The sequence below is a fragment of the Oncorhynchus gorbuscha genome, linkage group LG11 (genome assembly GCF_021184085.1).
Source record: "Oncorhynchus gorbuscha isolate QuinsamMale2020 ecotype Even-year linkage group LG11, OgorEven_v1.0, whole genome shotgun sequence".
Taxonomy (NCBI): domain Eukaryota; kingdom Metazoa; phylum Chordata; class Actinopteri; order Salmoniformes; family Salmonidae; genus Oncorhynchus; species Oncorhynchus gorbuscha.
The window spans coordinates 36,399,285-36,411,030 of record NC_060183.1 but is presented as its reverse complement, the minus strand read 5'-3'; the positions used below and the strand labels follow the sequence as shown (position 1 = coordinate 36,411,030).

General features: G+C 45.4%; 1 protein-coding gene across 1 annotated transcript in view; it reads right to left on the bottom strand.

Annotated features, from left to right (window-relative positions):
• Positions 1 to 10,880, bottom strand: part of LOC124048557 (inactive tyrosine-protein kinase PRAG1-like) — a 33,360-nt gene extending 22,480 nt beyond the window's left edge. Inside the window, exons 1-3 of the mRNA XM_046369470.1 lie at positions 10,373 to 10,880; positions 4,692 to 5,075; positions 2,685 to 4,489 (exon numbers count right to left, since the gene is read on the bottom strand). Coding sequence (XP_046225426.1) covers positions 2,685 to 4,489; positions 4,692 to 4,958 — 2,072 coding nt within the window. The 5' untranslated portion in view covers positions 4,959 to 5,075; positions 10,373 to 10,880. The remainder of the gene's footprint in view (positions 1 to 2,684; positions 4,490 to 4,691; positions 5,076 to 10,372) is intronic.
• Positions 10,881 to 11,746: the final 866 nt, after the last annotated feature.

Genomic DNA, 11,746 nt, shown 5'->3' with positions numbered 1-11,746 from the left:
CCTGATCCCTCAATGACCTTGCTGCCCAATAACGTAGCCTAATGCTGTATGGGTTTGACACCCTTTTAACACACGTTAATATGAATCCACAATTAACACCGCTACAGCTTCCCTGCAGTTTAAAACCTAGAAATTAGATGTCGAAATAGTCCCCTACACAGAAAACCAGCAGAGAATCAGCACATTCTTGTTGACCAAACACCGAAAGCTGCTCTGTTCTGAACTCTGCAAGGACTTGAGGAATTTGCAGTTGTATTCTAAACCTACAGCATGCCTGACAAAAGCAAGGTTTATTTTAAAATGACCACTTGACGTCAACATGGCGGCAAACTATGTCTCGTTCTGCTTTGGGTATATGAGTCAGAAACCTCAGCGTGTATTAATAATCTGAGGTCTAGATAGTACATGGGGAAATGTCACGAGAGTTTAACAGCTAGGTTATTTTATATCGCCATGTGACTATATTTGTTTCATAGGTAGGTCACAACTAGCTATTACCAATGATAGAAACATTGATTAGTTTCATGAACATTTGATATGAGCTTAGTTAAATGCATATTCACATCTTAGACAGATGCATAATAACATATCACCATCTCAGTTAGTTGACAATGTTTTCTTTGTGTGTGTCTCTGTCAGTGTCATTGAGGCAAGGGCACAAGGACCTCCCCGCAGTCACATCTATTGTGTGGTGGTCAAAACAAATGTAGAATATGACAGGGAACATTTTTACTGCCCATTTTGTTCTTGACTTTTAGAACGAAAAGTTAGGCTGCAGTTACAGGGCTCGACTTGCACTCAGTTTTAGTTTGCAGTTGCAGGTTGCAAGTGACATCATCTCAAACAACTTTGCTGTTACATGAAGCGACTCCAACGCGGTTCAAATAGCATGCAACAGCCAAATGAAATTGAAGCTGCTTCTTGTCATATTGTTTGAGAATTCTAAACTCACCCCATGCCATCTGCTGCATTAGGCCTTGTACATTGTGACAATGGGGCAGCTATGAAAATGAATGGGCCTTTAGCTTTTGTGATAGCATCAAGATCCGGGAACGCTGGCGAAACAGACCAAGCAGAGCAGGCTGGGGTTTGAGAAGTCAATGAGAAGTGAAAGATTCATCCCTAGTTGTACATTTTCTTGTAATCCAAGCACAACCTAGATTTGAGCCAATGTCTTAAGTAATTGAACATGTTGTTACTCCAACCTCGTGAAAGTGACAAGCTGACTCGTTTTCATTTTTGGGACAAAAAATCCTTTATATCGAAGGAGTGCCTTTGTGATTTTGACGGGCCTGCGCGTATGCAGTTCGGCGCGAGACGACTGTGAGGCCCGATTTATGTGTTTCTCCACATGAGCTTAACTAACTAACTAACGTTGTCATGTCATCGCCTACAAGTGTGATCAGGGATTTCTATTGGAGAAGCGGTTTCTGCCTATCTTCATAATGTACTGTCTGTGTTGTTGACATGACAACTGGGCCGGCGTTCCAAACCTTTGAATGTGACAAAAGCATAAGTTCTCATTGGCTGTTTCTTACGACTAGTTGCATAAAGTTGAAAAGCTTCAACTGGATGTAACAACCTTGCAGATGAGATGCTAATTAGTTGCAAGGGGTGTTTCACTGAGCACTCTAGAAGCAACTCAGTTGCAAGCGACTAAAATTGTGTTCCGAGTTGCGTTGTGCAACCCCAGCCTTAGACTACTACAAATGGAACAAGGAATGCATTGAGACTGGTTCCCGGAACAGTCTGAATGATCCTACGGGTTCTAGAATGAGAATGGAGGCTGATACCGGCTGAATAATCTCACAATGAAAGGCGAGATCACAGTAGGCACGGTCGCCTCGCTCGCCTTGCATCGCTGCACAAGACGAGGGAGCGACATTTAACCATCACACGCAGAGAGAGAACCAACCACATGGCTGCTACAACAGACCTCTCTAGTCAGCTGATTAGGTACACCAAAGGGGGGTGAAACTATTCATCTGTTGTGTTGACATTCCCAAAATAGTCTGACAAGTGAATAGTTTATTATCAAACAGCAAAAACCTTTTAGAGTACAAGGGACATTTAAAATGTCTACACTACATAAAGCAAGTGTTTAATGCCCTTGCGTTGCTTAATTTATGTACTGCCTCGTGATGAATGAGTTTCATTACTGTAAAGACTTGAACTCGATTCTATGGTCTGTCTGGCATGCTGTACTATACTATGCCTGAACCAGAGTAGTGCATTGGGTTAAGTGAGGAGCCTTTAAAAGCTATAAAGAAAATGACAGAGTGGAAATCAAACAAACACCTAACTGAACTGGTACCTTAAGAATCACGTTTGCCTAAAATGTTGTCTCATCAACATGAAGCAGGCCATCTAATTCCAACTCGAATGACTGAAACACGGAACTCAATGACAACACTGTATATTCAACTAGCAAGCTGCAAAGACCAGCCATGGCCTTTGCTCTTTCAGACTCGCCATTGTGCATTCTACACTCTCAGGAACTCCATCCGTGGCTCAATGCTCAGTGTGAGGGAAATCATCCAGGTCCGTGCAGTACGGAAGAGTGACTCAACGACAAAGGTGCGTAAAGATACTTCACCACAGTACAATGACTGCTCTTCATTCTACCCTCTCAGGAATGCCATCCACAGTGTGTAAAAACAAAAGGCCCAGGCCCAGTTTCTTACCTGTGGTGTTTCTTAGGCGGAGGGGGTGGAGGAGTGGGGCCCTGGCTTGAACTCTTCCCCTCTGCTGAGTGCTGCGCCAGGCTGGAGACAGACGACGGAGTCAACGGCTGTGTTTTGGCCAACATGCCCCTGCTATGTTTGCCCTCCTCCACGCTGCCGCCGCTGCAGCCTGCCTGCTTCCGTTTCTGACTGGCACCATTGTTGGCCACGGTGCCTGGCAGGGTCTGGGTGCTGCCCTGCAACCCCCCAGCGGGTCTCCAATCCCTGGCCTCCCTCCAGACAGCCGCCCCATTGATGAGCCCCATCACCCTGTTCCGAGAGGAACTCTCATGGGCATGGCCCTCGTCCCCCTCCTCCTCCTCCTCGATCCGGCCCTCCCAGTTCCAGGCGGTGGTGTGGAGCTTGTGCCTCCGGGCCTCCGATGAGGCTGAGTTGTGGGGCTCCATCTGGGGCTTCACCTGCACGTCGCTCTCCCTGGGGGATAGAGACAGAGCCTGGATTCCCTGGATGCTGAGCTCAGGGAGAGGGACTGGGGAGAGACTAGAGGTCCCGAGGAGTGGTTTGGGGGAACGGTTGTTCCTCTTGGGGGGGATAGGGGGGCTGTTCTGGGGCTTGGGCTGGAGGGAGGCAGGGGAGGCTGGGGATGGTGTGGAGGATGTCTCTGTGACAGAGGAGCTAGAGGGCCACTTGAAGGCTGGACTCCCAGGGTTACTGAGGGCTGTGGGACTGAAATGTGACCACTGGGTGCTGACAGCTGAGTCCGGGCTGCTCAGGTAGAAGGTCCGGTTGTTCTCCTCAGTATGGGCGGCCATGACAGTTATCTTTGCCCTATGGTTCTGACCCTCTCCTGTGAGCTCCAGCTCTGGGCATTGCTTTTGGGCCTGGGAGGGGTTGGGCTTCCCGTTCCCCCCAGCGCTCTGAGGCCTCCTCTTCCTCTTGGTGCTCTCAGCATAGATGGGCTCTGAAGACATTGTCTGTCCCTCTGAGGGAGGGCTGGCTGAGGAGGCTGAGAGGTTCTGAGGAGTGGGACTATCTGGCCCCAGCAGTCTGAAGCCATCGGGTCCCGTGAGGGAGTCTGTGCTGCTGCGATAGGAGCAGGAGTCTGACAGAGACAGGCTGGAGACAGGCTCAGAGAGAAAGGAGTTGGTTCTGCCACCTCCACAGGGTTGAAAGTTGGGCACTAGTAGGCCCGGAGAGGCCCCTGAACCCATGGTGGTTAAGGCTTGGACGAAATAAGTGCTGGACGAGTCTGTGGTACCAGACGTGAGCCCGTTACTTGGGGCGGCTGTGGCGGTGATCAGACCGTTACCAATGCCGTTACAGGCTGTTGTGGTTGCCGTGGCGATGATGTTGATAGCAATACCCAAAGGTGCTTGTACATCCTGGACGACCTGGACTTTGGAAGACGCCCTAGTGTCGACACCATTCCCATTGTAAGTGCTCTTGGTGGTTTTGGTAGTCTTGGTGATTTGTTGCCTGTAGGAGAATTCCCCGTTGCTATTCCCATTCCCCTTCAGACTGTGGGCACTATGAGGCCCCCGGCTGTGGCCATCCTCCTGGGTCACAAAGATACTGCTGATGATCATACTAGAGTCCTTCTGCAGGGCAGACGGGGAGAGAGGGGACAGGGGGCTTAGAGGTCCAGGCGAGAAGCGGCTGCACGGGTAGTCCATCTTCCCAGGAGTTGTAGTACTGTGCAGTCCTGCTTCTCTCAGGGTCTTGTTACAGCCGTTACTGTCTATGTAGATAGGGGACAGGTCCAACATCTTAAGACCCAGTCTGTCCCCTGGACTCTTCTGATTTTCCTGGTGACACATGGAGGGGAAACACAATTCATGGTTATAGAAAACATACAGTCATTTATTGAATAACTTGAATTAAGTGACTCTAAAACCTATGGGTTTCTATTGGGTATTTATTATATATTGACATGGTTATTACATAGGAAGGTAAAATGCAAAGGCATGCATTGTCACAAATCTGTATTATGAGTTGGCGAGATCTCACCTGCTCTATGTTCATGTTGACATCTGCCATCATGTCGCTGGTGTCAGGGTGCATCATGGTAGGGCGGACAGCGATGGTGGGTTTCGAATAGAGCAAGGGCACGGTTACCCCCTGGCCATCCTCCTCCTCTCCACCCAGACTGGCCCTCAGGGCACCACAGGACACGATGCTGCCCCCGCTGGCACAGTGGGCGCTACGCGGATGGAAGCAGTTCTTACACGATCCGGGTTTCCACACGTGTTCTGCAAACTCGCCGCAGGCTGACATGTTTGTCCGAAAACAAACGTTTAGCGGTCGTCACTGATGGGTTATGGAGGCAATGGAAAGATCCGACATGGTTGACTGGTACCCAGAAGCCTGGTGTCACAAGATTGTACAGAAGATCTGCAGAGAGGAAAGCAGAAATCAGAAATGGATAGTGAACAGATTTGGATTTTGCTGTGGCGATTCTCAGTACTGTTTCTTGTCTGATCTTCAAGAGTTAACCATTTTAACCCAAAGGAATGCTATTGGGAGCATACATACAGTGCTTGAGCAGAGGCTCAGGGAGCTGAGCATAACAGTGGAGGTTATGAAGATAAGGCGTTGTTGAAAGCATTTCCTACAGCATACTTATTTCAACACCAACTGAATTAAGAAATACAACTTCATTCATATCAACGCAATGAATTACACTTTTTAGGAACAGGCATTTGATAGTGGATTGTGGTGTTGCTCAATGATCATTGAGTCAGGATGAAAATACTTCACACCCACTGGTGAAAACCAAAAGGTGCAATACTCTCCTCTCCTTTCCTCTCCTCTAACTAACAGAGTTGGCATTATGTCTGGTTCGGGAATCACCAAACTGTCTGTCTGCAGGATGAACTCGGATAGAAAGACGACAGTAAACACCTCATGATCATGTTGTTCAAGAGTTAATAGGATATATTCCATCCCGTCTATGACACTGTGGGAAGCTACAAGTGTTCCCATCGATTCTAACCCATTACTTAGCTAGACCAGTCTCTGACTGTATGTCAGAGGCCAGTCTCTAACTGTATGTGTGGTACCAGGGCCGGAATGGCAAAATGTGTAGAATAGCAGGAACATTTCTTAAAAACCACGAAATGTTCTCTTAGTCTCATGGCAAAATATAAACAATAGCATGAGATGAGCTATAAATCAGCATCATTTTCTTTCTGACCCACGGGCAAAAAGTGATTGGTACCAGAAAATGCTTAAGCAATAACAGTGATCAACCTATGTCCCATTGGTTCCACACTAATGCACCATTGATTCCAATCGATTCTAACCCATTAATTTAGGTTAAATCCATCAAGTGTTTGACTGTGTGAGGTGCCAGTAAAAGTTGAAACTACGACAGGCTTCAAGCTCTTAGTGTTAAACTCAACAAGCCCCATCACTATCACTCCACTCCAGTGTTGTCTGTAGCTTAAGACGCTCTCAGCTTTGTCCTCGTTCCCAGGGCTCCTAAATTAGAGGATCCTACTTTCTGTTCAGCCCACACGACCCCCAGGAACATAAAGGCGTTTAGAATGCAGTCTCATGTTCTAGAACGTCTGAAGTCCTGTTGAAGACTGAAGGACGATGAGAAAATCCACATGACTAGGAGGTTCATTTGTCTTCCTCCTGGGTGTCGTGCCGTCTCTTCACACAGAGCTAAATACCTAGAGACGAACCTTGGAAATGGTTCACAGTAGTACACACACATATCCCCCCACCCCCTGAATGAATTAGGAAAGCAATACGTAGCGTAATAATATACTGTAAGAGGTTACTCATCCAATATCAAACAACACCAGTGACTGGACGATTTATGGTATTGATATTATAGCTTGTGTTTCCCACGTAAATAATACCTAGGAACCAACTAATAGGCTAGACACAGGCTGTAGGAGGGGAGTTTGTTGAGATGCATTTTTACATATACAGTACAAACTGAATTCCTTCAATGTTGTTTTTTTGACACAAGAACTGTCTGGAAAGCACCGGAAAGAGCACTGATTTTTGTTCCAACTCTTGTTCCAATAGCATGAGTTACAAATGTAGCCTATATTCAAATGTGTGACCAATAGAGCGAATTGGCAATACAGACAGACAGTGTGGTACATGGTCTACTTCTGAATCATCAACTAGCTCTCAGTCTCATGTCAGAATTAGACGTTCATCCAGGTTTCTCAGACGTCAAATTTCGAAGTTGTTGCAAACGTTGTTGTTGCAAAAGTGTCTACGGTTAAGTTTAGGCATTAGCTCCAAAATCTCAAGGATAGGTATTAACTCTGAATGGATAAGGTTTGAGAGGCTTAAAACTAAAATCTCAAAAACAACTTTCTATCGCTAGATTCGAACTTGCAGCCTTTGGAATCAGAGGGAAATGCTTACGCCCATCCACCATCCCCCTAGCAAAAACGAAACCTACTGGAAGGTAACAGTGCTCACTGTTTCCCATAGGGGCCGGTTTTCACATCATCTCCTGACGTCCTCGGACATGTAGGGACGTCCAATACCAACTTGTATTACGGGTGACCTGGCTGGAATCTAACAGTCATAGCTGCTGTTCCATGTTCTCAACAGGGTATCTACCTATCACCCAAAACAGAAAACAAGAATGGATGTGGTAAGGAGGATTCATATGAGGGGGCTGTCCATTTCTTCAGCTCCATCAACTCTAAAGATGAACACAACACAATACTCAGACAGATTCGGAGTGTATCTCTTTTAGAGGTTGACCGATTAGGATTTTTCAACGCCGATACCGATTATTGGAGGACCAAAAAAGCCGATACCGATTAATTTGACTTCTTTTGTTTGTTGTTGTTGTTGTAATGATTACAATTACAACAATACAGAATGTATACTTATTTTAACTTAATATAATACATCAATAAAATCAATTTAGCCTCAAATAAATAATGAAACATGTTCAATTTGGTTTAAATAATGCAAAAACAAAGTGTTGGAGAAGAAAGTAAAAGTGCAATATGTGCCATGTAAGAAAGCTAACGTTTAAGTTCCTTGCTCAGAACATGAGAACATATGACAGCTGGTGGTTCCTTTTAACATGAGTCTTCAATATTCCCAGGTAAGAAGTTTTAGGTTGTAGTTATTATAGGAATTATAGGACTATTTCCCTCTACACCATTTGTATTTCATTAACCTTTGACTATTGGATGTTCTTATAAGCACTTTAGTATTGCCAGTGTAACAGTATAGCTTCCGTCCCTCCTCCTCGCTCCTCCCTGGGCTCAAACCAGGAACACAACGACAACAGCCACCCTCGAAGCAGCGTTACCCATGCAGAGCAAGGGAAACAACCACTCCAAAGCTCAGAGCGAGTGACGTTTGAAATGCTATCAGTGTGCGCCTACTAGCTAGCCATTTCACTTCGGTTACACCAGCCTCATCTCGGGAGTTGATAGGCTTGAAGTCATAAACAGCGCAATGCTTGACGCACAACGAAGAGCTGCTGGCAAAACACACGAAAGTGCTGTTTGAATGAATATTTACGCGCCTGCTTCTGCCTACCACCGCTCAATTAGATAGTTGTATGCTCAGTCAGATTATATGCAACGCAGGACATGCTAGTAATATCATCAACCATGTGTAGTTAACTAGTGATTATGATTGATTGATTGTTTTAATAAGATAAGTTTAATGCTAGCTAGCAACTTACCTTGGTTTACTGCATTCGCGTAACGAAACAACGAAACAGAGGCAGGTCGTTATAGTTTTGGACTAGTTAAAAGATTGGATCCCCCGAGCTGACAAGGTGAAAATCTGTCATTCTGCCCCTGAACGAGGCAGTTAACCTACCGTTCCTAGGCCGTCATTGAAAATAAGAATGTTTTCTTAACTGACTTGCCTAGTTAAATAAAGATTAAATAAAGGTGTAATTAAAAAAAAAATAATAATAAATTCAGCCAAATCGGTGCCCAAAAATACCGATTTCCGATTGTTATGAAAACTTGAAATCGGCCCTAATTAATCGGCCATTCCGATTAATCGGTCGACCTCTAATATCATTCTTCCTAGAAATGAAACTATTCTACAGTATGTACTCCTGTAAGCGAACATTATCAATGAGTATGGCTGGACAGTTAATACACAAATTCAAGTCTATTTTTATTTTATTTTTATAAACACCTGAAAGTGAAAATTCTCATATGGCTGTTAAGAATTTCAGAAGTCAAAAGGGAAAAATTAAAAAGCGATTGGCGGGTCTGGGTCAACTTTGTCCTTTCAGACTGAAAATAAAAAGCCATCTCTGTCTGTCTGTCTGTCCGTCCGTCTGTCTGTCTGTCTCTCTCTCTTACTCTCTGTGTGTGTGTGTGTGTGTGTGTGTGTGTGTGTGTGTGTGTGTGTGTGTGTGTGTGTGTGTGTGTGTGTGTGTGTGTGTGTGTGTGTGTGTGTGTGTGTGTGTGTGTGTGTGTGTGGTCAGTAGTGTTGTGTTGTTGGGGCGGCAGCAGTCAGGACAGTTTGGCTTCCTGGCACTGTTCTGTTATTGCATGCTAGGCAGAGACAGCAGGGGGTAGGCTTCAGCAGAGAGGCAGCAGTAGTTAATCACACACACACACCCACACCCACACACACTGCATTATTTGCTCAGGGCTAGTGTGGTGCAGTGGGGAATGCAGTCTGTGTCAATGTTAGACTCGGTGGCAACACTTTTGACAGTCATAGTCAGATAAAGACTGAGGCAGAGCAGGGCTTTGTCAAGGTCAGAACAGCTGAAAAAACTCTGATGAATTCGTTTAGTTTTATACTTTGTCCACATCAAAAAAGCACATTCCATGTACTACTAGTGTCCAATACAGTTTACCTGCATTTGGTAATCACGCTAGTGCCTTCACTTTCAAACTGAAAGCAGCCATGAGACAATTATAAAGACAAGTTTGATACTACAGTATGTAAACATATAATTTCATGGTGAAAATGCACTCACATGCATGCGCGCATATATCTAAGGGAAGAAGTTTTCCCGCATGGATCGATACTCTGCACATTCCACGACTGGTGTAATAAACTTAGCTAAAACGAAATAGGGCAAAACATTCTCAACTCGATCACGGACGAAATATGGAGTTATCGTGAGGATCTACGGAACATTACGCTGTTTTACGAAGGCAAATAACAATGTGTATGAAGGCAAATAATGAGAATACCGCGCCTGTTTGAACATCGATCCAGAATTTTCCATTTCTTGATTGAGGATTCGAACACTTCACTCTCATTTGATCTTTGTATTGTCTTATTCTGCGACTTTAAGATTCCTGAAGGTATCAATTCCTTTTTCTAAAACAAGTAGTATGCTTTACAGCCTCCTAGAGCACGTGCCTAGTTCCTGAATATCTATAGATGTGTTGACATGCTCATGCTCCTTGTCCTTGCTCAGCCATGGTCTTAAATAACATTTCACTTTTAGAATCAAATTGCGCTCTGGACTAGGAATGTTTTTTTTATGCAGGATCACCTGTGACATTCCTATTGAGGTTTCTTAGCCTGGTTATAAACATGGGGAAAATAGCCTACTAAACAGAGGGACAGCTATATGTTCAACCTAGAGACATTAAACAAACACTGGTTTGAATAAACATAGAGGTGTAATGTGTTGGTCTGAGAGGTGCTATTCGGCTGTCTGGCAAGAAAAACGCATGGCAGAGTCAAATGTTTTTGCTTACCTGCGGACTTGACTTGCCTGGCAACAGCAATTCGCGCCTTCCAAAACAATATAAAATAACTGGGTCCCCAAAACAAGGTGTTTCATTTATGTTACTTGTCCCGCGTCCGACAAAAAAACGACAAGGTTCGTTGGGAAGCCTCGAGAAATGAAGCTTGGTGCGGAGTCCCAGCAGCTCGCTTTGATCCGTTGCTCTGGACTCGCAGCGAGGTGAACTGGTAGAGGAACGGGCGAATAGTGAGCTTGAAGCTCCCGCAGCGAGGGGCGGAACTCCCTAAACTATAGGCCTAATAACCTACACGCAGAGTCGCAGACTATAGTCTGGCCACATTCAAGTGGCTGCAAAGTGGTTTTCGGCTCCTAGGTTCACTTTCTCTGCTCGCAACATATCGAGCCGTGCATCAGTGGCTTTCCCAGGGGCAAGGGCATTTCGCTAGAATAGGCTATAGGTGACGAGCGTAAATAAAATATAGTCTAATTGTTCATTTTACTTATGAGCTGTTATACAGCTGTTTTGCCCTATTTGTGAAGGGGCGGGAGAAATAAAATGAAATTAGGTATTTTCGTGGTCACCATATCTATAGGCCTGGCCGCCTGCGGATGATGTTTATCACATGCGTATAGCCTATGATAAACAGCATACTTATTATACTAGGAGGGTATGTGGGAGATAATCCAAAAGTAATTAAACACGCATTTTGGGCAGCTCCGGGGGTGGTTTTGAGTCTCCCCCGTCCGGCTCTGACAGGCAGTGCCTTGCTTGGATGAGTGCCCCTCTCGCCCCCCGGAGCTCCTGCTTCTGTACGGAGAGAGAAAGAGAGAGACGGGAGGAGCCCCCTGTTGAGCCTCATTAGGAGGCCAAACTCGGCATTGTCGGTACCATTCAGTACCATCCCATTCCACAACTGAAAGGTGAAACATCACTGTCAGCGAGAAGCTTCGTCAAAACAACAGCCTGACGGGCGATAACGCACACTAGTCTCCACACGCACGTACGCTCGCGCTAACGCACACACACTCACATACACACAGTTGAGTTGACATGCCTCCCCTCAGGGCAGACGTGCTTGTCTTTCGCCTGAGCAACCCACGATTAGGCTAATGTGCTGATAAGCGATGAGTCATTTAATTATGAACTTTCAATGGAAATTCAAAACACTTGTCATCTCCCTAGAAGCATCAGCTGTAGATGGGCCTAATTGTATTGTATGCACAGCAGTGGAGGCTGGCTGAGGAGAGGACGACTCATAATATCGTCTGGAACAGAGCAAGCGGAATGGCATCAAACACATGGAGACCCTGTATTTGATACCATTCCACTAATTCTGCTCCAGCCATTACCACGAGCCCATCCTCCCCAATTTAGGTACCACCA